Source organism: Numida meleagris, chromosome 6, assembly GCF_002078875.1.
Source record: "Numida meleagris isolate 19003 breed g44 Domestic line chromosome 6, NumMel1.0, whole genome shotgun sequence".
In the NCBI taxonomy this organism is placed as follows: Eukaryota; Metazoa; Chordata; class Aves; order Galliformes; family Numididae; genus Numida; species Numida meleagris.
This window is the reverse complement of record NC_034414.1, coordinates 38,746,554-38,772,508: the sequence shown is the minus strand read 5'-3', so window position 1 is coordinate 38,772,508 and position 25,955 is coordinate 38,746,554. Positions and strand designations below refer to the sequence as shown.

General features: G+C 43.6%; 2 protein-coding genes across 3 annotated transcripts in view; one reads left to right on the top strand and one right to left on the bottom strand.

Moving 5' to 3' along the window:
* Positions 1 to 7,486, bottom strand: part of ZNF410 (zinc finger protein 410) — an 18,964-nt gene extending 11,478 nt beyond the window's left edge. The window contains exons 1-2 of one of the 2 annotated variants that reach the window (XM_021401295.1): positions 7,339 to 7,486; positions 4,320 to 4,514 (exon numbers count right to left, since the gene is read on the bottom strand). In XM_021401295.1, the coding sequence (XP_021256970.1) occupies positions 4,320 to 4,352 (33 nt within the window). In that variant the 5' untranslated portion in view covers positions 4,353 to 4,514; positions 7,339 to 7,486. Of the gene's footprint in view, positions 1 to 4,319; positions 4,515 to 5,530; positions 6,189 to 7,338 lie in introns of those variants that run through there. The other variant, XM_021401293.1, reaches the window with a different exon arrangement.
* FBXO33 (F-box protein 33) lies at positions 6,819 to 25,955 on the top strand. The gene is made up of 4 exons (XM_021401291.1): positions 6,819 to 7,382; positions 13,810 to 13,920; positions 18,715 to 19,400; positions 23,555 to 25,955. The coding sequence occupies exons 1-4, from the start codon at positions 6,871 to 6,873 to the stop codon at positions 23,824 to 23,826; spliced, it is 1,581 nt and encodes a 526-aa protein (XP_021256966.1). The 5' UTR covers positions 6,819 to 6,870; the 3' UTR covers positions 23,827 to 25,955.

Sequence of the window (25,955 nt, the reverse complement as noted above, 5' to 3'; positions counted from 1 at the left end):
CTCAAAATCCTGGCTAGAGGCCAGTTTGGGAAAAAAAACCAAAACCACCAAAGGTTGGATAGAGGTACTGGAAGGACTCAAGGTCTGACAGAGACTGGACAGATCCATGAATGTGTGAGCACGTGTGCCAGTTAAGTTAGGACATGTGTGAGATGTTAGAAATTTCAAGCCTAATTTCCTGGTGAATAGCAGATCAGTGGTCTTCCCGTTCCATGTGAATGCTGTTTGTGGGTGCCTGTAAAGGCACTGTCCTCCTACCCATGTCAGTGTTTATAGTCATAAATGTTCATACTGTCTGTGTGCATGCATGGGGGGCATATTTGCAATTCAGGTTTAGCCTCACTTCTGGCTGGACCCAGAAATAGTCCAGTGGTCTCCCATCTGGAGGTCCAGGAGGGCAGGAATCTCCTGGGTGCTATAGTTCATCAGATCTTGTAATTCTGTAAATCTGACATCATAAACTGGATACAGGTGGGTTCCGAGTACACCTGAGGTGGTGGAAATAAAATGTCGATGAAAAGAGGGAGACTGATCACTCGGTAAATATGCCCAAAGAGTTGGTTTGTAAGCAAAGCCACAAAGCAGTTTATGACACGAGTGTCCAGAATATTGCCAAGTCATAAAAGGAAAAAAAAAAAAGAAGGTAAAGTGGCTTTGCTCTATAGCTAAGATCTGTGCAAGAAAACATCACTTGGAATTTGATATAAATGTTGATATTTACCACAGAAAGACATCCTCAACTTAGAGATTCAGGGCTATGGGCTTATACATGTGAGCTGTATGGAGAGTATCTATGAGCATTGGAGGGGGATAGGATGAGCAAAGTTCAACTACAACTTCCTATGAATAATTTTTTTTGGCTCTGCCATGCTACCTTCTTAAATATACTCTGCTTTCCCTTGGCTGAAACACCACTGAACTCCGAAAATCCTTTAGGTAATGTAGACAGTGCAGGTACTAAAAATGTAAACTATGTATTGGCTCTTGTCACTTAAATAATAATCTGCTACTCAATGAGAAATGGCAGGACAGGATGATCTCAGTATCTTATCACCCCAAGCAGTACAGAATGCTTGTGTTACCAAGAAGACTTGGGTAATGTCCTTGACCCAAGAGAAGGGGGGGAAAAAAAAAGATCTATTTAAAGAACTGGGAACCTCTCCTAGACATTGCTGAAAAAAAGCATATGCATTAGAGAAACAAATGGCATGGATCAGGTTGAAGTTTGTGTCCTATAAACAGTCCCCTTTTATCAAATGATTCAAATGCCAGGAAGTGGCAGACACAGCTGCTTTGTTTGGGGTGGTGAGTGGCGGGGGGGTGGAAAAGGAGAGAAAGGTTTTTCTAGTGCAAATGTCCTGATCCGTCCTCCCACTGCAGGGCCAGACTAGACTCCCAGAGCAGCACAGACCATGTTTTAATCGATACTGTTTCTGTTCTAAATTTAACCAGTGAACTGCTGCAAAATCGAAAGGTCAAAATAACATTCACTAGAGGGGGAAGGGTGGCAAGGAAAAGGGGGGTAGATAGTATGAGGCTAGTCAGCTAGAAACTAAGATACTTTTCTACCATAAAGTGTCCACGGAATTAATTCACAAGAATCTCTCCTTGTGAGGTGCTGAGGAGGAGAGAAAGATTCAACAGCCATGTCAGCTTACAGACCAGAGCTGTAGTTCACTTGGTTAACTGTGGTAAAGCTCCCCAGGCAGTAGAAAGCACTCCGCAGCGGACCAGTGTGACAGAGGTGGCTGGAAATATCTGCAATTTTAACGACTTGCTCTGAGGGCTTAGAACATGCAAAATGCAGATCTTACCAGTTCCCTGAGGAATGCAAGCAATACAGCTTTGGGAGCAGGGAATGCAGAAGAAAAAGTAGATGCGTACAGCCTTATAAACTTTCTAAGCAGCTCTGTGATCGCTTATCAAGGGAGGATCTGCCTCTATTCAAGTATTAAATGTTTGCTTTTTTAGAAATTAAAAAAACAGCACGAACGAAGCTTAAGAAACCCGTCTGTAGTGACTTGATTAATATTAATATAGATGTTATTTGTGCATAAATAATTCTTAATGAATACCTTTCTCCCATGGTAAGAGTATATGAAAGAATATCTGTGGCTATGAGAATTATGGTGCTATGACTCACCAGGAAATATAAAATCATGATGGACTTTCAGAGGTACTGGCACTGCTATTTGTGAAAGGTGAATATAGGGTATCTACCTGTTTTTCTTTGAAGGACAGAAAATGATACTAACCTAATACTCAGCTTTCTCAATCAGAACCAGAAAGGGGGCATGTATAGGATTTGGTAATACACAGTACAAACAAATCCCAGTTTGTAATATAAAACAGCCTTGATCAAGACTGAGGAACATGGTTTAAAAGACAGTATCTATGGAAAAACGTGCTCTACAACCACTGTAGATTTCATGCAAGAGCTCAGTTCTTACTGGAGAATGGCTATGTTCTGCATTTGCGGGGAAGAAAGTACAACCCTGCTTTAGGAAAATAGGACTATTCTGCAAACATGCCTAATTAACAAATACCTTAAGTCAGGAAAATATGAGGCCCACTCACAGTTCATTTGAGCAGTAAGGGAACAACCATTCCAAGTATCCTGGCCCTCATTTGTCAAAAATAATCTATGGGAATCCTCCTCCTCAAAGGACCAAGGTCACAAAATCTCCTCTACCCTACCACTCAGAACCTAGAGAAAATTCATAAGCAGTTTATGCAAAATCAAAAGACAAGGAAAAAAAACTCCTTGAAGCCTAAGCTGAGACTACTCAGGGTTCCTGTGAACTTGCAGCTACTCTTCCTGAACGGTGTGATTGGAAGGGCTTTGTTAAGCAACAAATACCTTACCACATTACCAGGGCTACGATGAGTTACCAGCATATAATCATAATTTCCTTTAAAATACTGGTTTAAGATAGCTGCTACAGTGCAAGTGGACTGAAAAAAATGAAAGACAACTCAACAAAAATGAGTCTATTTACACCTGTGAACTCTCCCAAAGTGTACTTCATTAACAGTACTAAGTTGCCTGTTCCATGGCCATAGATCACCTAAAAACAATGAAAACAAAGAGAGAAAGTGGTATAGTCCTCTGTGCTTTTAAGTGAGGGAACACAAAGACAGCCTTCAGCCTGAAGGACAATGGCAAGGAACAGAAGAGAGAATAAATGTAATGCATTGATATAACTGAGCTAAAAGTAACAAACTGCGGAATTGTATCTACCAAATTACAGATAACCTGATACAGCGTCTTTGTTATTTTTATCTAAATGGGTGTCATGGGAAAGAGCAAAAGCACTGGATGCAGCAGGGACAGGGAGAAGTGTAAAACTTATTATGCAACATTTTGGGGGAAGATCAACGGGGGAGTGAAGACAGGTGAATGGAGGAAGAACCATGGGGAAGGAGGAGAGAGATTAGAGTCCCCAGTCACATGTTAACCACTCCAAATCCCTTCTATCTACTGAATAAACACTCTTCTTGAATATTTATCCTGCAAGTAAGTGTTCTGCTCTTCAGCAGACACATGAATAGGAAGAAACCAGAGTCTGGAAAGACCCAAGCTCCCAGCTGGAAATTGGCTAAAAAGCTGTGGGTCTGGTACAGGTACCAGAGGGACTTTAGGTCAAGTATAGACTAAAGGCATCTATGAATGTATGTGTGCAAAATGACTGTGGGTATAGACATGTTCTGCTTATAAACTTTAAGCCTGATTACCCAGCAAGAAATAACGTGGCTTTTTGCATCATTCACACTGTGTTTATCTCTCTAAGATATCTTAGATGTGCACGTTTTAATCTGTGGTCAGCTGTGTTTGCAGAGCACATACACATATTATTGCCTGGGGACAGTCAAGCAGCCTCATGCTGAGCAACCGGGATCCCCTGGGTGCAAGCATCTACTGCTCCTGCCAACTCCTTGCTGGAAACATGAGCACTTTTAAAACGCAACTGGCTCATGTAAAAAAAACAATCCAGACTCCTTAAAGCCAAGTAAAGTCAGTTTGGTTTGAGGAAAAGAAGTAGTCAGTACAGCAATTTATTTTATTAACAGAAATAACATTATAATACTAAAAGAAAAACGTAACCTGAGAACAGGCAAGAGTACTGGCTTAAACCTGAGAGGAAGGGAAAAAGCCTGCAGTATTCTTTAATCCTTTATCATTCACATAAAAACATGAGAGTATCACTGAAAAAAACAAAAAAAGAATATCTAAGCAGCAAACTGAGTCATCTCTGAACATTTCCTAAGTGTTGCCTGTGAACTTCTCTGGGAACCAAACTCACTTTATAATTGCTCACCTCTGGTTTGGATTCTAACTCATCCGATAACATTGATTCAAGTGTTCGATTCCTGCAGCTGTCCTCAGCAAGGCACAGATATATACTTTTAATTCAGAGAGAACAACACTCTGCTTATTCTCATATTTTCTGAAGTACAAAATGAAGCGATCGTCCTCCTGCACGAACTTGCGTTGCGTAAATATTCAATTTAACCTAAAACAATAAAAAAGGGAATACAAAGAGATGGAAACAAATGAACAAACAAAAAACATGAGCAAGAAAAGGTCAGCAGATATTGCATGTAACTGCAGAATATACTTTGAAGTATATGAGAAAGATCACAGAGGTTCCTGCATTTCAATTGTCCTTGAACCAGCAAAATAACATCTTAACATCTGAAACTGACTTTCAGTGGCTATTTTCCCTGCTTTCCTTGTAACATGTAGTTTTCATTGAGAATCTTAATTGTTCACCTGGAAATGTATGGAACTGATTAAAAACCACATACATCAGCATGCAAGCAATGGAGGCTGAATCCCTTGTGGGGATTATCCAAATGCTTGATGACAGGCAACACAGGCGCCCGTCACTACGAAACCTCTGCTTTTCCTGTAACATGTGCAAGTGGTGACGGTGACAAATTACTTGTTGGACACAGATAGGTATAGGGATTTGTAAGGTAACTTCTCTTCGGATGTTATTTCACAGACACTCATACAATGTTCCTTCTTTGGACTACAAGATAAAACAGTTATGCATCATTCTTAACTACCAAGAAAGGGCTTTGACGCTACTGAGTGGCAAACGAACCGAAGTACCTGCCACTAGTCCCATTTATCACAATTACAAAACCACTGAATGTATTTCAAAACTAGTGACGACGCAGGACCACCTAACAGAGAACCTAAGGCCTTCCTCCGGTGCTCGGGGTACCTGCCGCACAGGGTCGGGACAGCAGCGATGGCGGTGAGAGCAGAGCGGAGCACCCTGCCCCGCAGCCCTACCGGTGCGCTCCGCCGCCTCTCAGCCCGCCCCGGGAGAGTGGGCCCGGGAGTGCGGCGGGCGCGGCCCGGAGCCCGCGGGCGCGGGCGCGGGCGCGGCCCGTCCCCCTGCGGCCGCACCCCCGCGGGGCAGGTGCCCTAAACTTCCCCTCCCGCCACACCCGGGGCCGCCCCAGCCCCGCAGCGGACGGCGAGTCCCGGTGGAGTGCCCGGCCCCTGCAGCCTTACCGGCATCTCCGCCACCCGGACGTGACGCGGCGCCGCCCGGAAATGCCGGAGCTGGGGAGGGCCCCGCCCGCAGCTCTATGGTGAGCCCCGGGAGGAGCGCCGCCCCCGAACCGCAGCGCCACCACCCCCGGGGCCTCCCGGCGGGACCACCAGCTCGGGCTGAGCTTCCACTGCTGCCCTGCTGCGGCTCAGGGAGGCCTCTGTTCGCGTACTGAGCTGAAGGCAGCTCGCTCAGTGGCGCACACCGTGTGCCTAGCAGCCACGGGGCTGAGGAACTGAAAAAACCCTCCTCTGTTTCTCGCTTATCGGCCTTATCTCAGCTCTGCGAGTTACGGGGACGGAGAGGCTCGGGGGCCGGTGCTTGCGGCCCTGACGCTGCTGAGACGGTGACCCGTGCGCCCAGAGAGCTTTCACTCGGTGACGGCCCGGCCCTGCGGGGCCCCGGGCCACGGCCGCTGAGGCCTTACGCCTGTCCTTTAGGCCTACAAAAGTTAGGCGCTGCCGAGGCTGTGTGGCACGCCACGCCGGTAACCTGACGCTGAGCTGAGCTGGGCTGGGCAACTCCCCGCGCTCCGCCAGGCTCAGTGCCGGCACAGCGACAACACAGCCCCGCCCACACGGCGGCCCCGCGCGGCACTTCCGTAAGCGCAGGGCGCTGAGCTGCGAACGCTGTTACGTTGAGGCACTCAGTGACCTCAGAAGCCCTTTGACTCAGCGAGGTGGACTGGTTGAGCAGGCATTAAAATAAGCAGATAGACGCGTGGGAGCGGGACTGCCCCCACGGCAGCCTTCCGGGACGGGGGGGGTTCGGCTGCTCCCAGTCTCACTGCTCGGGAAAGTCCGGCGGGGCCGCTCGGACGGAACCCACGCCCAGGTTCGAGGAAGCACAGTCTGTTTCCCCACACGCCCCGGCGGATATCGGGACGGGGGGTGGGGTTTCGCGGCTCCCGGGCCACGCACCCCCCTGGGCTGAGAACGGCGGGCACCGAGGGGTTAACCCCCCCCCCACCCGCGGAGGCCGCTGGGCCGGGCCCGCCCGCCATTCGAACGGCGGCGCGTTCCATTCCCCCGGGGGGCGCCGGCCCTCCCTCCGCCGCGCCGCGCCGCCCCCTATCTCCCCAAACGCCCGCGACGCGGCGCCTTCGCTCCCCCACCCTCGCGAGCAACGTGGTAGAGCTCGCGCGACGCCGCGCGGGCGGGGACCCGGCCCGCCTCCCCGCTCACCCCCGTGCGGAGCGGGGCGGTGGTAGGGCCCGCTCCTCCCCCCGGCGGCGGCGCGGGTGGTGCGTCCCGGCGGCGGCCGCGTCCCGGCCGGCGCCCGCCCCCTCGCCTTGTCATTGATGTTGTTGTTTTTGTCGCAGGAGCCGCAGGCGAGGCCGGGGCCGCCGCCGCCTGTGGCCGCCGCAGCAGCAGCGGGGCTCGGGCCGGCGCCAGGCATGTCGGTGTGCGGGGAGGCGGTGGGCGCCGGCTCCCTGCCCAGCGAGCTGGTGGTGCACATCTTCTCCTTCCTGGCGGGCCCCGACCGGCTGCGGGCCTCGGCCGCCTGCTCGCACTGGCGAGAGTGCCTCTTCTACCCGGCCCTCTGGCCGCGCCTCCGCCTCAGCCTCCGCGTCTCGCCGGCCGAGCGCCCGCGCCTCGAGTTCCTCATGCGCAAGTGCGGCTGGTTCGTGCGCGAGCTGCGCGTCCAGTTCGCCGCCGACAACTACCCGAGCGGCGGGGCGGCGGCGGGAGAGGGCGCGGCGGTGGCGGCGGGCGACGGGGAGGCGGCGCCGCTGTGCCCGCGCTGGCTCGAGCTGCTGAGGACCTACCTGGAGCTGGTGCTGTGCGTGCTGAGCAGCGTCCGCAACAACAGGTACCGAGCGCGCCGCCGCCGCCGGCCGCCCCGGGGGCCGGGAGGGGAAGGGAGGCGGCGCCGGGGGACACAAAGGCTGCAGGGGCGGCTCGGCCTCCTCGGGGGACGGAGTGGGCGGGCAGCGGAGCTGCCCCGGGCTGCGTGCGTGTGGGGAGATATTACGGGGTTAGAGTCGTAGCGTTGGAGCGAGACTTCCTTTCTCCCTTACAAAAGCCACCGGAAGGCCGCCGGCCCCGGCTCGGAGCTCTCCTGTGACCTGGGGCTGAGGCCTGGCCACAGCAGGAGGAGGTCTTGCTGATTACTTACTGTGAATGTGCTTCAGGCGCGTGGCGATTCCTCCATTCAGTTGAGCGGTGGAATCCTTTTCCCGTGCTCTGGGTTTAAAATGTGCTTAGATCCCGCTTGTTCACGCTGACAGCTCTGAGACTTAATTTCCTCAAGTTGGACTTCTCTAAAATGAAAACGCTTGCTTTCTCTTTGCTTATCTTGATAACGCTCCCACACAGTGTCTTTTAAAAACTCAGAGGTCATAATGCGTGGCCTCCAGTCGGAAAACACAGACTGTGCGGTGAAGTCATGGTGTGTTGGAAAGCTGTGCAGGCTTTAGGATAGTAAGTGGTTATGTGCTTTCCCCTCTGTGTGCATGATGGTGTGCATCACCTACTGGGGGCAAAGCAACCACCACTAAATATTTTAGGACATTTCTTTACATAGCTGTTGGAAAACTGATGGCAGCTGCATCACAGTACGGCCACCGGCCCTGACCCTGAAACAGTTAAGAAGCAGTGTGAGGCCTTCACTTCTCCTCTGGTTTGAGTGGTGGCAGGGGCGCTTCAGCTCCTGGTTGGCTTTAGAGGAACACAAGTGCAGTGTGCGAGGTCTCTCTTTCGGTTCCTCAGCCCCGCAACGCCCGCAGATACTTCCTGGGGGAACTGCAGCAGTCGGAGGAACAAGTGTGCTTCTGGACACTGCCTGTGGGTCACAGCTCACCTTCATCTTGATTTGTTTCTTAACCTGTGAATCCTCAATGTGCAGGTTTAGCTGCCCTGATCAGTGTTCTCTTGCCTTTCAGGAGGAGCTTTCGCTTTGCTGTTGAATCTAGGGGAAATCCAGCTGATACCATAAACGAAAAAGTGTTCAAGTGACATCAGTTGATGATTATCGAATCTGATACAAATACTGCTAGGTGGACTTCAGTGTTTTACGTGGACAGTTAGGAGCTGCAGGAGATATTGCATGGAAGTTTCATTGGGGAAAAAAGTGAAGTGCGTTATGAGAAGGGTTTTGATCCGCTTCGCTTTTGCAAGAGATACATTTTCTGGCATTATTTCCAGCTTGTACAAGAACACTGCCTTCTGAAATTCTTTTTACAGATTTTTGTGTGTACAATGTGGTGAAAACTGCAGCAAAATACTTGGTGGTAGCAGTTGCTTCCCCAGTGGTTGTTCTCTGGTAGATAAATGTAGCTTCTGTGGTAGGTACAGATGAAAAGTTACCAACTTTGACAGCATTTAGTGTCTCTGTACGTTCTTGATGTCCCCAAATCACTTGCATGCTGCTGTTTGATTTTTTGAATGAAAATGTATGACCTGGGAATGCAGAGTAACTACTTATCACAGCAGGCTTTTTTTTCCGTGAGCTGCTGAAACATGGGAGGGAGATTCACATGAAACAGTTAGATATATATTAGGAGTTACTTGTAGAATGAGCTTTTTATTCCTCGTAAACAAGGTTTGGGGTTTATTTTGATACTTTTTTTGTTCTTGAAAAGTGACTATCAGCAATCAGTTCATTTCCATGTAGAATGTTGTCTTTTAGCTTTTTAAGTGAAGCTTTAAGGTAGAAATGAGATGGAAAGGAACATAAACGTGAGCTAAGTTGCTGCTTGGTTCTGCTTCTTAGCTTATCTCTAGACCGGAACCACCATCACCTGCTCAATGCTTCCTTCTATCTGTAGGACTGCAGTCAGTCGCTTTGTTTCTCTGCTTCTGTTTGCTCATCTGTAGCACAAGTGTGATTAATACTTTCTTGTTGTTTTTGTAGAATGTTCTTGTTCACGTGATAGCTATTGCAGTTTCCAAAATAAAGGAAACAGCAGTGTTTTAAACTTCTCCAGCAACTAAACCGCAGCAAATGCATTCCTTTTGGAACAGGGTTTGAAACAGGATGATTCTTTCATAGCTCCTGTCAGCCCTCCTGATAGCTTTTTGGCAGAGAAATCCAAAGGACTTCCATCTTACACTTCAGAGCTAGAGAGGGAGAAATCCACTTTTCTGAAATGGAACGCTGTTTCTTAACTATGTAATCTTGTTGTAGGCTTTTAAATCTATTGTTAAACAATACAGTAACAGCTCCCTCCTTTCAGGAAAAAAAAATGTTCTTTAAAAGGCCGTAGAATTCCTTGAGGATTTATAATACTGCAGGACCTAAGAAAAGACTAAAGAAAGGACTAACAGTAGTGCGAGTTCTGGATGTCCTCTTGAGTACAGGAGAATGATGGTGTGCTTTCATGCAAATAAAATATGTTCTGTTAAGTCTCTAGAAAAGTATTTTGGAACAACCTTTGCTAATTCTGATAGAATTAAGGAGGCTGCAGATGCATAACTAGAAACATCTGATCACGTTCTGATAGATATTGCTGCTGGTGGTCAGCATCCACAAGGATACGTTCAAGGTCTGTCTTGTGTTTGAGGTAGAACTCAGGTTGGCGCAGCTCTCATTCTGCGAATGACAGCATGTTACTCCAAAATACCACTTCCTTGGCACTGAAACCGAGAAGAGGAGCTCTGAAATTCTGTAATTTCTTAAAAACAAAACAAAACAAAAAAAAAAACAACGTACTGAAGTGATGTTTGTAGTGATTTGTAACTTCTCCAGTTGTTCAACAGCAAATGAAGCAAACTAGAAGTATAGTATTTAAACTGTTGATGTTCTACTTTATATTTAAAAATAAAAGGTAGGGGGTGGCATCATGCAACAATATCAGGAGGGGTGAATTGTTTCCTCGGGGTTCTGAAGGGATCTTCACCATCTGCACCGTCACACGCTGCTCTTTGAAAACTTAAGTCTTGGGAGGCAGATGTAGAGAGCATGGCCCTCCTGAGTCTTTTTGGTATGTACAGGAGCTAATAAGCAATCCTTGTTTGATCTTTGTTGTGAAACAAAAATGCAGATTATAGTAAAATAGGGTGCCTCGGTGAAGGTATCTATGGAGTTGCCAAACATTTGTGAGTCATTCAAAGGAGTAGACTATGTATTTGAGGCTTTCTAAGAACTCTCTTCTATCAGCCAGAATGAGCAGCTGGCAACAACAAAATAAATCCCAAACAACCAAAAAACCCAGGAATCTAGTAGGACGGTATGTGCCTTACCACTTTGTTCCTGCTGAATGTAAGCAAGGCAGTTGTGAATTTTTTTTTTTTTTTTTTTTTGCATCGCAGAGTGGAGGATTGATGTTCAAAAAGACACACCAAAACTGAAGAGAGAGCATAGCAAGAAGCGTATTACTTTTAGTATACTTTCTGAGCTAGTGGAATAAAATGGTTATTAAATGACAAAAAATACTAAATCGAAAAGAGAATGTTTTTCTCCCGCTTTTGTAGTATACACAGTATTAAGATGCCATTATGACTTTCATCAGAAGAGGACAGTTAACTCCTAAATTATTTTATTTAAATAGCAGTGGCTTTACTAATCCAGTGGAATAAGAGTGAGAGGTGAGCCAGATGCCTTGGAGATTATGTGGTACTACAGTAGTGACAGAAATCTAATACCGAACTGAACTGTGATCACAGTTGTTGATGGTAGTAACTGCTGTGAATGGAAGAGTAATTGGATGTTTTCATTGCTTAGGTTTTGAGGTGGAAAGTTTTAACATTGTCTCAGTAGTGCATAGAATGGCAGTGAAACGGATGCAGGCAAACTGTGTGGGGTACTGTTAAATGATGTTTTGTATGTCTGGTTGCTTAGAGGCTCTGAAATTAACACTTCAGTAGCATTCTCTGGGGTCTGAGTAGCGCTGAAGGAGACCTGTGTGTGATGTGAATATGCACGTGAATCAGAATTGTTCCGAAGATTGCATTTTATCTTAGTTCTCCGAACTAAGTCACTGAGATCAGAAGATCTGTTTCTAATTGTATAGTTAGAATATTGGCTGTGAATGCCGCCTTTCACACCTGGTGGATGTTTCTGCTGGTTTCCCTGCTGTACCAGGCTTTCCTCAAACTCTGTGGGAGATGGAAGAGCACAGAATACTCGGGGGATTTGCCACGGTCTTAAGATGGCCCTGCCAAACTTACTCTTTAGTATGATCGGGCACTGACTTAGATTTGTAGAATATTGAACATGTGGCAGGGCTCAGTTATGTTTAAATATCATCAGTACAGTAGGTCCTGTATTTCTAATAATTTAATGTGTTTTAATTTCTGAAATGGTTGTAAAATCCAGGTGCTTTGCTTCAATATTTGACTTGATATGGAGCTTGCGGATCTTGCTTTTAAGTCATTCAGTCACGTACAGAAGAAAAGTAGGAGGCGTGACAGTGGATAGATTTCAGCAAGCTAGTCTGTGATTATTTAATGCGGGAACTTTAAAACGGGTCCATGATTATTTACGGCGGATACCTATTAGGTTCGGACTTAAAAATCTAAAACCTTGACTCCTGGACACCTTCTGCTCATCCTGTGGAGGTGGTTAACTGGCACCAGAGCTTCCCTAGGCTTTGAGCTTTGTGACTGTATTGCATTTTCCTAAAAGCTGATCTGCAGTATTAGTGTGTGACTGGTAAGCCAGCAGAAGTAAGGATTTCTGCAACTTTCTGAATTGTCAGCTGCCAGTTAATCGACATCTGCTGTTAAGGATGAATTTAACTCTTGCAGCCATTTGTGATTTCGCTGTGCTAATTTCTAAGTGCAAACTATGAACCTTGAATGTTTAGAAGTAAATCTAACTTACAGTGTGTGTAAATAAATTTAAAAACAAACAAATTGTTAGTTAGAAAAAAGCAAACACACCGCCCTAAAAAGAAATGCCACAAACAGCTGCTCTAAAACTACTGTCACTTTTGTAACTTCTGCTTGATATTTCTTGGGCCATAGGAAAGATGCAAGTCAGAGAAGCAGACTGTAGTGGGGAATGGAAAACTGTCTGTCTAGCACATTGAGGCAAGTCCAGCATAAACTTAGAGGGTGGTCTTTCACTTTCTAGGTGTTTGTCATGGTTTTATGATTTTTGTTATTGGTATTCCACATCATAGCATCATGTAGTGCACTGGGAGTTAAAGAGTTAATGCTCCAGTTCTGTGGATCGTGGACAGTTTTGGGTAGGTGGTTCTCGGAAGAGAAGAAGAACTACATACCCCAGAGCACTTTGCGTTGTTCTGTTTCCATTTTCCGTTCAGAAGGGAAGATAAAACTTTGCAGATGACGAGACGTTTGCTCTCTTTTCTCTTTTTGCTCATCCCAGCAGCATCTCTGCTCCCTACATGTCTCGTCTTCAGCATTAGAGTAAGGCCTTCAGTTTTTGGACACTCTCTCATTTTATTTATTAACTTCAATTCCAATTATATTGTATTATATTGTGTTATCTTGCATTCCGATACCTTTTTTTTTAGTAAATTAGCTTTCCTCCTCAGACCGTTGCCGCTGTTTTGTTTTAGGCCCATCTCCCTGCCCTTTCTCCTTTCCCCTTTCCCGAGGCATGGGTCCCTGGGTCCCCCCCCACGTCCCAGTCACGGAACCAGGCCGAGCCAGCCCGTAAACTGTTGACAATGTTACTTGTAAAAATTCAAGTTGTGTCACGACAGACAAATAATCCTCTTCTATTGACTGATGGGGAATGTCAGAACAGCTTCCACTACTTTGGTGTAGCAGAAATCAAACACTGTTTGGGGTGTGGGGATCTTTTGCTCAGCTTCCGTCTGAGGCTTGTGCTGCCTTGGCTGCTGCAGGTTTGGGCCCGCCATTCGTAACCCAGCAGCAATACGTGAGTGCTGAGGAAAGGCTTCTCACAGCTGTATTCTGCTTGCACATTGAACACAGCATTACATTTGAAAAGGGAAGGTATTTGATGTTTTCATCTGTGACATTAAGTGCCCACGTTCCGAGAATTAAAGAGAACATAAAACTACTGCTGGAAGTTTGCTTTTTGGTGATGGCCTCTGTGGTCACTGGAAGCTGACGTTTGCTATACAGCTGGAGTCACCAGTTTGTACATCCCTCCTCTCCTCTATGCTTTTGTCTCACGCTATTTAGCTCCAAATGTGCCTGTATTCCAGGACAGTAGGATGCTTCCCAGAATAGTTTACGCGTTCCATGTAATAATTCAATTCAAACAGAGTGTTCTTACTGCCTGTTTTTGTCTTATCCAGAGTGATCCCTTACAGTGTTTTTATTTTGTATACAGATCCCGTTTTGTTTTGTCATTTTAGGAACCTCCAGAAGTTGAGTCTCTTTGGGGATATAAGCATTCTGCAGCAACATGGAAGTATATCAAATACATACCTCGGCAAGGTTGACCCCGATGGCAAAAAGATTAAGCAGTAAGTTATGTTTTATAAACTGTCAAATATGTTAAAATAATAGTTAACAGTTTTTCATGTCTGAAATAGGTGACTGAAAAAGCTTCAAGTTTTTTTTTTTTTTAATAGGATGAGAATTTAAATTCTTAAGTTGAGTTTTTTATTTCTAGTACTTGCATGAAATACTCTGATTGTGTGGTCTTCTTTTAGGTGAGAATCCTTTCTTTCCTTTTTTTTCATTGTGTTCTAGAAACAATTTCGTGTTAAAACAAGAGGAGGGTCAGGAGTCTTTTACCAGTACTCTTCTATTGCTGTACATGGAAAAAAAATACGAGGTAGTAATCTGATGTATTTACTAGCTGTATGTCCTCAATTCTTCTTAAACTTAAAAGAGGGCATAAGTACCTAGAACTTAAAATAAATTCTATCTCAAAACTAGGTTAGGTATTTGTAGAATTCCTGTAAGATCTTAGGTCACAGTGTGCTTGTTTAGTCTCAGAGGTGTATTTTAACTTTTAACTTGTAATTACACTGCTGTACGATCTTTGAATGCTTATAATCAAAATACCTGGTTTGTGCTCTTTGGAAATGGTGAAATACAAATTTAAAAGCTACTGACTTCTGGAATCAATTGTCCCAGAGGAGTTATGCTAAGTTAAATAGTTTAGTAGTTCTGCTAAAATTTTCCATATAGATAAAACTTGAATGCCATCATTTTAATTTGTGTCAGTGCAAATGTCTTCCGGGTAGCTTGAGAGTAGAGTAAGTACAGCTATTCAAGATCTTTACTGTTTATTTTAAGTGGTTTTAGAACTAGTCTGGATATATTATCAGATCAGTGTATGTATGAGAGCGCAACTGTCAAACTAAATGCTTGTTTCTGACTTAAGTTTCACATCAGTGCACATACAGATGTGCATTTTTGTTACCCTGTTATGCTTAGAATGCAGAAGTCAGAGTAGTTTGAGCTCCTGCTCAACATATGTACTGTCTGCAGGTAAAAAGCTCTTTTTTTCTTATCCTTTTTTAAAACAAATACACAATGAAATCATTGTCCTGAGGCTTAAAGAGAGCCATCTAAGCAGGTGCTTACTCAGCTGAGCATACAATTAAATATTTCTTCAAATAAATAACAAAAATTGCTTTGCATACTTCATAGCCATAAACAATTCAAAATTAATTCGTTATCTAAACTGAAGTTAGTCTTTCACGTGGATATTGACCTTTGTACGTTTTGGAATGAGGAAACAAATGCTACCTCTTCTTTGTTTTATGAACTAAAGCGGTGTGTTTGGGACCTGCTAGTTCTTTTCTAAATTAGAAGAAAGTTGGCACTGGGTCATCAGCACTAACAGCGTATGCTTCAGGAAGTAAATCTTCATAGTCTTGCCTTTTGCTTGCATTTGGATGTTTGCATCAGTTAAGTTACAGAACGTGGATGCAAATAGCTAACACTGAAAGAGATTGAGCAACCTATGGAGACTGTTAATGGTGGCTGAGGATTTTGGAACCTGTGTGGTGGTAAATGTCACTGTTTCCAGAGCTTCCTACAATTCAAACAGAGAAGAAAACATGATACTTCCTCAAGTCCATAGCATTGAACTGAGTGTAACAGACCTTGGGTGGAATCTGAGCCGGCACAGAGCCGTTAGGCTGTTCCCCAGTAAAGACTAATGGTTGCTCTGGGGGAAGAGGAGGCCTGTGATTACATTTCCAAAATCCTTCTCTTGCAGTGGTCAGCATGTACAACAAATGGGTTTATAATGCTTGTTCTTTTTCTGTATTGCCTGTGTGTCCCTGGATACTGTCTAACGATCTCTTTAGAGCTCAGTTCACCACTATGTGAAAGCTCATGGTAAAGAATGCATTTGTCTCGAACAGAGCGGAGGGCAGTTTAAAATTTTTGCTTTCTGAAACCTGCTTTCTGTGATTGATCCATGCATTTCAGATAGTTTTATTTCCAAAAGAACCAGTTTAGCCTCTCCCGTTAAACAGAACGTGTTGACTGATAGAGTTTTTAAACAAATGGGCTCCATACAGATCTTGCTAATAGGTTTACTTCCTGTCCAGGGCCATCAGTGTGTTTCTTTCGGGGCTTCTGGGGGCTAGAGCAGTTATCAGCTTTTGCTCTGTCCTATGACTGAAATTGCTATTTCTGACACCGTGACAGCAATTTATTTGGAGTTTTTTCTCTAAAATAGTGTGGTCATTTGTAGGTTGATGGGGAGCATCCCCTTCACTGCTTTTCACAGGAAGCAGAACTAAGTATGCTTGTTGAGACATCTCTATGCTAAATCGCTTTCTTGCATATGCTGAGCTTTGATTGTGTTTTGTTTGTGTACAAAACCATGCTTACACTTACATTTTATAAATGAGGTTTAAGATAGTTGTGTGTATGTTAGGATGAATGTTGTACAACATAGTAGGCAGTTGAAGTAAAATATGGTTGTAAAATAGGTGTTAATTTCCAGTAATTCACCTAATGTTTTCTAGAAGTTAGACACAATTCAAACTGTTTTTGCAAACTCCAATTAGATGCAGTCTGCTTATGAAAAATAGGATGTGTATAAGAATGTACAGGGGAGGAATAAACCCTCATTAGGGTGTTTGAAAGATGTATTTGAAATCTGGTAGACTAAGAGCCTGCAGTTTTTATTGTTTCTCCTGTCTGTCCTCATGTAAAGCAGGCATTTAAAGCAGGCCAAAAGCAATCATTGCTAAATATATATTGCAGTGTTGGATCTCTTTTTTATTATTAAATTGGCAAAGAACTGGAGGGAAGTGTCTGGAAAGTTGTATTAGGACATATGGATTGGTAACCCATCAGCATGAATCTAAATATGTGTATAAATACTGAAATACAAAGTTACATAGTATTAAATCAGCATCACTTTCCAGTTCTGTGAGCAGTAAAACTCTTGTAAGCCTAGGTGCTTAAATCATATCAGAAGCACAACTTAAAGAAAACATCAGTGCAGTGAGGTATAGCTGGTAGTATTTGACAGAGCACGTCAAAATTGATTTGTTGTCTTGTCGGTTGTTCTGCACGATGCTAGAAGCACTAGTATTGCTTGGGCTGCTACAGGGCAAAGGGTAACGTTGCTGCAAATGTTATAGCATCTTTCCTAGATAGCGTGATGACAGTGGGGAGGAAAGCACATACAGACGGGGAGGAGGATGGATGAGGATTGATCTGTTACTTTCCTTAGACACAAGGACTATGGGGCGGTAAAGGTGACAGGTCAAGAGAAAGCAAGGAGAAGGGGGAATAGTGCTGCAGAATTCTGTGTAGTTGGATGTTACAGTTGCAAAGTTAGAGTTGTTGTTGTTAAAGTTGGCTCAAAGAAGAATCTAGGCACATTGCTGGAAGCGAGGTGAGAGCTGAAAGTTTTTGGAGAGAGGGAAATCTCTGAGAAGCATGAGTGGCTTTCCCTTGTTCTGTTCCCTCTTTTAAGGTGTTAGTGTTTTTCTGCCGTCTGTCAGAATACGAAACCTTTAATTTTGCCTGGACGTTATCTTGATTATTGATACGGGGATAAGAATAACAACTTCATAACATTGTTTTGAGCTTAGATGTGAATTTTTGTATATGTTATACAACAGTTAAGGAAAAAAGCATTCTGTGGAAAACATTGCTTTATTTGAGGCACAAAGATGCTTCCTAGGTTCCTACTGGAGGGATTTGCCTTATTTCTTCAAGTCTCATGGACCTGTCATAGCCAGGTTCAGTTCCTTCCCCTTAAATGCTTATTTTTTCCTTCGAGCTGACCGAGCTTTGAGATTAGACTCATCTATACATGCATCCTTGAATGTATACATGTAACAACATGTAGAACATGTTGTTTGGACAGAGAGATCCTTTGGAGCCCTAAGAGCTGTGCGATGAGGACGGGAAAAAAATTTCTTTTGAGGAAGCTGGTAGAGTTGGACTGTAGTATTGGTATTTGGTATTCAAATCTTACCTTATAATACCTTTTTGGATTACATGTCTAACTTAAAGAACATTCTTGCATTAAAAAAAAAAAAGCCTAAATGGAGGTGGGATGCATAAGAGGAAGTGTGTAACAGTCATGCAGTGCCATGCATCACATGAGGACTCTGGTGGTGCTAGAATTGCCTCACGCTGCTGATCTGGGATTGAAATGTCACCAGGTCCAGGTTACTCCTATAATGTGGCGAGCTGTTGACACTTGAAAATCCAGTCAGCTGTATGTTCAGAATTGTTTCAAGAATGTTAAGTGTTTGTTCTTTACCCCTCAATGGGGGAAATCGAGCAGTAGGTTTCAGATTATTCTAATGTGCTTAAAAGTCAAGCTTCTCCAACTTTTCAATGAAAATGACTTTTTTCCATTTTAATTTGCAATTCTAGAGAGGCTGGCTAACAAACATGAGAAGCTGTTTTTAAAAACACAGTAATTGCTTTTAAAAACATTACAGGTTTTCTTATTTGCATAATTTTAACGTGCTTGTGGGAGGGTGCTAGTACGTGCTAGGATACATGCTGAGAAGTATGAAATGAAGATTCATAATGCCCCGCTGCTATTGAAAGACAAAGTGCAGGTTTTTTTTTTTTTTTTGTCAGGCTAGTTTACAGTTCTGACATTCGAAGTGCAGTGAAGGTTAAAGTGCTGTGGGAAGTTGGCGGCACGTTGTGTTCTAACCTTTGTAGTTCCTGAAAACTGACAGTAGCACCGTCTGTAGGATAAGGCCGTAAATAAAAAGAAGAGCAACGGGGGGAAAAAAAAATAGACTGGTATGCAATTGGTAACATTAAACCATGTTAACAGCATCATTATCTGTTTTGTTCACTTACAGAATTCAACAGCTGTTTGAAGAGATACTAGGCAATAGCAGGCAATTGAAATGGCTGTCTTGTGGGTTTATGCTGCAAATAGTAACTCCCACATCATTGTCCTCCTTATCAAACCCCATAGCCAACACCATGGAACATCTGAGCTTATTGGACAACCACATCCCTGGTAATACCACTCTAATCACTGCAGTTGAATTGGAGCGCTTTGTGAATCTGCGTTCGCTTGCTTTGGATTTCTGTGATTTTACGGCTGAAATGGCGAGAGTCCTGGCTGACAGCAACCATGTGCCTTTGCATCGACTGTCTCTACTGGTCCACAGCGTTTCCATAATGCACAAGTCATTGGACAGTATGCCAGAAGATGAGAATTGGAAGGCGCTGACGCGCAACAGCACTAATCTTCGGGTCTATATAATGGCTTTTGATGTAAAGAGCGATGATATGTTAAGGATTCTTAAGCCCAGTATACCCCTAGAGAGGATTCACTTTGACAGCTACATCACTTGTGTTTCCGGAGCTGTTGTTGACCTCATATCCAGGCAGTATGATAAGTTCCTCACTCATTTTATACTAATGAATGATGTGATAGATATGTCTGGCTTCCCAGATCTCAGTGACAACCGAAACGAAGATCCACTTGTCTTATTAGCCTGGAGGTGCACGAGGCTCTCTCTCCTAGCTGTTCATGGTAGGTAACACGTCGCGTGAGCACGGTATGTGACTGAAATACTTAGAATATTTTGGCCTTTCTAATTGTAACGAGTTTCAGTAAGAGTCATGTTCAAGAGTCCGCTGCGTGGTGACTGTGCAAGCTGTTGTACTTCATACTGGTATTTTCATGTTTTAAAATAGGAAGATTTGTTTGTTTACCTTTCTTAAATATACTTGTAGTTTACTAAACTTCTCTGAGAGGTCAGATAGGATTTTATTAGACTGCTCACAGAATTAAGCACTAAGAACTGAGCAATCCAGGAGGCACAGTGCAGGTTCCGCCGTGTAGCTGGGTACGTGGATGTGAATGCTGCAGACGCTTGCTGTGTGTGCCATGAGCTCACAGGCTGTTAAGATTAGATGATTGTACTTCCTGTTTGTGCAAGTAACACAGGTTAAGTGCCTCGTGACTGAGGGGAAGGAAGTCTGTTACCAGCTTGGTAAGACTTTGGCAGCAGATGAAGGTGGTGAGCAAAATTTGAGACTTCTCAAGGAGTGGGTTAGAAAAATATAATGTGGAAGAGGTTACCTTGCTGGGTTCATTGGTTTCACTGCTAATATTGAAACTAGGTTTATCTCATCTGTTTGCTGTATAATTGCAAACCAAAAAGAAGTGCACACTTACATTCAGCTCAATTAGAAGTTAAAATCATTTGGCACATTTTTAAGGCACCTGAAACTGAAACAATGCAGAGTGGTTATTTTGGTTTGTGCTAGAAGTGGCTTACAAAGAGCAAACTTGCTGATGCATGAAGGAGTTAAGGGATGACTGTTCTGTTACGTAAGAATGAATGCCCATTTCCTCAGGCAGCTTGCAGGAATAAATCTGCAGTTACTCAGCACAAACAGGAGACATCTTCAGCGGCAAAAATGGTACATTCAGATCTCAGCTGAAGTCAGAAAGTCCTGCTGTAGTCCTTATAGTTTCACAGATCGGCAAATGACCATACCGCTCTGGAAGGGTGGATTTCAGCAGTTTCTCTAACACTGAATTAAAGTTTCAGGGCCTTTTAGAATAAATAAATAAAATCCACGTACCTTCCTACAACAGGAAAATCTCCTAATATATTATCTAAATTCAAAAAGATGAGAAAATACCTGAATAAAGCTAGTATAAGTATCACCTGTTATCAGTGCAGAATATATTACTCTGTGCAGAGTGTTGGGAAGGCAAACACATTTTACAGTTCTTTGTATCAAAGGATTGTTACTGCATCTTCTGTGAGGCTTTCTGTATACCTGGGAGAGAGAATGGCTGAACATCAACCACACACTGATGTTGAAATTCAGATTCCTTTCCCTTTCTTTTCTCCACTCTTTGTAGACAAAGTTATCTAAGCTGCTTATAAGTGACTACTAATTTTCTTAATTCTTACTTTTACTTTTTAAAGTTGTGAGTCTGACTTCTCTGTTACTGTAGTATAAGCACCTTTCTTCTTGAGTAGTGACTCTGAGAACCATAGAATGGCTTGGGTTGGAAGGGACCCCAAGGATCATCAAATTCCAACTGCCCTGCCACAGTCAGGGCTGCCAACCTCTAGATCTGGTACTACACCAGGTTGCTCAGGGCACCGTCCAACCTGGTCTTGAACACCTCAAGGGATGGAACATCCACAGCCTCTGAGCAGCCTGTGCCAGCACCTCACCACTCCCTCTGTAAAGAACGTCCCCCTGACATCCAATCTAAACCTTCCTTCCTTGAGCTTAAAACCATTCCCCCCTGGTCCTATCGCTGTCTCCCCAAGTAAAAAGTTGATTCCCCTCCTGTTTATAATCCCCTATTAATTATGGGGAATGCTGTGGTGCTTCAGTACAGCATCTTATTCTCACACGTGCTTTTTTTTTTTTTTTTTTTGAGTTTTACGTAATAATGATTTCTGGCGCTGTTTGTTACATTTCTTGTGATGCCATCAAGCTTCCTTCAGGAAAGAAAACTTGAGGAAAAAAAAAAAAGGTGTATTTGTTTGAGGAGACATAATTGGCTCAGTTTGTAAGTGCATGGGTTTCTTTCCTTGTTGATAGACGAGAAGCGGTTATTCTTTAGTTTCTAGTATTTTTCAGAGATCTTCCCTCTTCTTTTTCTGAGCAAACTAAAAGCAGTCTTTGCTCCACACTTAGCTTTGGCTGCCACTTGGCACTGACCAAAGGAGGAAGGGAGAATGTGTCTGAAGCTCTCTCTTACTTGGATACCTCAAGAGGCTTTTCTGACATCTGTGGGGAGTCGTATCCTCATCCCACCAAGGTGGCACCCTTAGGAGGAGAGGAGAGCAAAGTCAAGGGTATTAACTGCTGCTGGCAGCATGAAGGAACGCTGTGAGAAGCATGTGGTCTTTAGAGATGGGGGTGGTAGGATAGACAGTGGTATGATCTGGCCATCCATAGGGCCTGAAGCCCTTTTTTTAAAAGGACACTTCAAGCGGAGTTCCAAGATTTTTTGTGCTGTAAACATGCCGTGTTACCTGTGCAGTTCTCAGTGTTATTCTGTGTCGGAGCAAAGCTGAAGCTGATGTTTGCACCAGCAAGGGAAAACTGCAGTGCTGCTCATGGTGCGTTTGGTAGTTGTGAGGGAGCGATTGTTCCTTGTTGCCTCTGAAACACTTCAGCTGAGCAGAGAGGCTTCTTTGCTGCTGGAAGGTTCCTGAGAAACTTCAGGCAAAACTTTTGAAAAGATAATTTAAAATAAGATTAACTGGGGGGGGGGGGGGGGGAAGATTTGGCAGTGAAAAGTTACAGCAAAAGCCATGTACTTGAGCCCAAGGGGTGGCACAGGGGACTCGACCATAGTTACTGTCCCCTTTTATTCTTGCGCTCTCATAGCTTTTTTTTTTTCATTGCCTTTCTTTACTATCAAAATAACTGAAGATGTTGTGAGCTCCTTCAAAGCCTGAGAGGAGCGTAGGTCACAGAAGTGCAGTTTTCCATTGGGTTTAATGTCCTACAGCCTTACTGTCAGCTTCATGTTTTGCTATTGTTGTGCCTGCAGGTAAGGCCTCAGCAGATGACAGTTGCAGGAATTCATACATTCTTAATGGTCAATGTCCTAAACATGAGCCAAAGACGTGTTTGTGGGGTTCCTCGCTCAAAAAGTACCTTGAACAAAATATTTATAGGAGACTTTGGACAAAAAGTAGGGAAACATACATGAAAATTTCTCCTTTCTTTATTACTTCAGTTTTCCTCATTCTTTAATCAGCTGTCTTGGTAGTTTGATGTAGAACATGCTGATTGCCTTGTTGAAGACCAGACCACGGCTGGTTGTTATTCCTTCAGCAGCATGCTTTCCCAGTTCTGATGCTGCGCAGATGGCAGCTTTACTTAGAGTCAAAGTGTGCATTTCCCCAGGAGCCGTAGCACCCGTGAGAATGCTGATGAAGGCAGAAACGAGCCTTTTCGTTTTGCAATGGAAGGGCTGACTTGCAGAGCTTTCAAAAAAGGGAAGTTCCCAAATACTCTGTTTTGCACCTGGACAAAGAAGAGCTTAGCATACGCCTTAGCCAAGATACAGAAAACTAGCAGGTAACTGCAGAGTAAGTGTTTTGAAAGAGGGATGCTAATATACAGTAATTGGAAGAGAGGGAAGCTTTAGAATTATGTTTAATCTCGGGTAGATACAAGATATATGTATGTTATTTTTTTACGCTGGTGGGACCTGTTTCCTGGAGAGGCTTCTGCTCCGTTTATTTTCCATTAAGTCTACCTTTAAGGCGACAAAAGCTCACTTCAGGGTTTTTTTTCCTAGCAAAAACACAGTTTTAAAATAGCCCTTTTATACGTTTACTTTAAATAGTTGATTTGTCACTTCTTTGACGTGATTTATTTATAAGTAGGTGACAGATGGTTTGATATTGTAGTTACAACTTAACTTGTACTAAAGAAGTCGATACAAATAGTGAAAAAAATCAATACAGAAAAGCTTTGTGGAACTAACTGAAATTATTTTGATATTTCCTTATTCAAAATACAAAATTGAACTTTCCTACTTGCAACCAAAACAGAAATTGGGAGGGGAATTCTGCCAGACACGAGATGACAAAGTAAGTTGGGAAGGATTTTAAGATGATCCGGCATTAAATACTTCCGTAAGAAATGCCTTGCTGCAAAATTACAGAGCGTTTTTTCTTTCCCCCATAGGTTACACAGTTTGGGCTCACAATCTCATTGCAATCGCTCGTCTTCGTGGCTCTGATCTGAAAGTGCTGGAAGTCACAGAGGAAAGCATTGATTTTGACCAGGGAGAACTGGCTGACCAGGACGTGGATCCAGTACATAATCTCATTGAGCAAGTATCTCTCGGATTGGGTCGACCTTGGCATGCAGTCATGGACATAGAGCTGCTCAGCGTCTTCACCGAGCCAACTCGTCATTTTTACAGAGAGATGCAAAGCTTCAGTGAAGGCATTTAGCTCCTTATTTACAGTTCCTGTGGTTACATATGCAAGTAGGGTCCTATTATGTTTTTTTTTCAGTAGCGTGAATTAACCCCTTTTGTGCTGTGTTTAATCAGTATTAGCTATATAGAATTACATATGTGTATTCTACTTCTTGATCAAAGAACGTAGTCGGGTATTGGTTTAGAAGCTGAAAGTGGCAGTGTTTAGGGTTTTCACGGTTAATGGACTTGTCTACCAAACCTTACAGAGCTGCAGCCAAAGGCTGTCTGAGGTTGCCGGCTAACTTTATTTTTATTGAGTAACTGCGTTTTGAATTATTTTTACGATTATCTCGGAGTTCTGTGCTCAGGAGCCAGCTGTTTTTGATATCCATATCCATAGCCCAGTGGATTTCTATGCTGTCATTGTTTGCTTAATCTGGTAGCATGCTACTTAATAGGCTTAAAAGGAAGAGAGGTCTGTCCAGGGCTGTTCGTTGTTAGACTCTCACCTCGCTTCATTTCACATACTGCTTCTGAAGCATGCCCTGCTACCGATCCCAGCTCTCCTTGGCTGTCAAGCAGTGCTGCGAAACACTAGCTTTTCAGATAGCCGTGCTCGCAGATTCACTCCGTGCTCCATAGTGCTTCGGGTTCTTTGTAAACTCCTCCTAGTTTATCCTCATCTTCTGTCATCTTCCTCAGAAGTTAGCTTTGGGCCAAAGTTTAAGAGAAAAAAACAAGGAAGTGCACTCCGATGAGGTGAAAACCTAACAGTAAAGGCTTCAGTGTAAAGGTATACACCTGCAAACAAACATTAGTCGTGAAATCCCTAGCAACCAAGTCACTGGATTTTCTCTGTCAGCGCCTGTGTCAGCTGCCAAAGAATAGATTAAAAACGAAGAAGTGCCCACATGCTGGCAGGGGCAGGCCAGCTTCTGGCCAGCCAGATACTGCTAGATTGTAATATATAAGGTCGAATTTCGACCTGTGGTACACAGCTGTGCTGTGGCTCAGTCAGCAACCTCAGAACTCTTAACAAACATGCACCTGTTTCACTGTGAATAGTGAATGTAAAGGAAGGAAAGGAAACAAATACAAAGCTTGTTCTATCACAGGTATGAGCTGCTACGATGCATGAAGAACATTCCATGAAGTATGTTTTAAAATCTTGTTATATCTGAGAGGCTTTAAAAGCCGATTTAACTGTTTCAGGGCAACCGCGGTACAGACGTGGTCTCTGTGAGACTTCCACCTGACCCCAGTTTTAAGTGGTACGAATGTTGTGCATTTAATGTTTAAAGGACAGTCTGCAATAATAAAGTAAGTGGCCAACGTGGGTGCCCAGCAGTGCTGAGACCTGGCTGCTATATTGTAAGCTTTGGAAAACACAATTTATGCAACAGATGTCCAGATATGATTCTATTTATGGAAAAAGTTTATATGTGTTTTACAAATGGTTTTACCATCTTATATTAAAATGACCTTTTGACAGGTGTGCGCTGTTTTGTCTCCAGTGAGCACATACCATGCGGATTTTATATGTACATCAGTAGAGTGAATCCACTGGCACAGTGTGTGTATATGCCAGATGTGGTGAGATTTTATCTTATAAATGTGATCAGATTAAAAAATAAACTCCTGACAGAAAATGTAAGGAAACCAGCTGAATGTTTGAATTGATGACTGATGTTGTATGGTTTATGTTAAATGTATATTCTTTTAATCAATAAATAAAGCATTAAAAATGGATCGCTGTATAAAATATTTTATCGTATCAGCATGAGAATTTCTAGACTTAAAATGCAACGATCGTTCATAAGCTGTGTATAACTGGTAGCTCCCATTGTGTTTAGGTCGATGAAAGAGTCTAAAATGTCATACGGCAGTTTCGTTTACTCGGCTGAATTTTGTCAATGTTTTTGGAGGGGAGGGGAAGGATGCTTTGCTGAAGCTCTGACTACCAGCCCAGTTAGCACAAATGGTATATCACGATATGACTTATTAGACTGGTACGGTAAACTGTGGATTGTAGAATATAGAACACTATTTTGAGAAATTCCTGCATCCATTGCAATTGCTTAAATCAAAATCTGATGTGATCTAGAAAAATGTGTAGTACTCTTTTTGGTGTCCCACTATTAAATAGATTATGAATACCCA

Excerpts from the sequence above, each read along its gene's own strand:
- FBXO33 (XM_021401291.1), top strand. The coding sequence starts at position 6,871 with ATGTTGTTGTTTTTGTCGCAGGAGCCGCAGGCGAGGCCGGGGCCGCCG. Across the intron at positions 7,383-13,809 it reads AGCAGCGTCCGCAACAACAG|GAACCTCCAGAAGTTGAGTC; the intron begins GTACCGAGCGCG and ends TTGTCATTTTAG. Across the intron at positions 13,921-18,714 it reads GATGGCAAAAAGATTAAGCA|AATTCAACAGCTGTTTGAAG; the intron begins GTAAGTTATGTT and ends GTTCACTTACAG.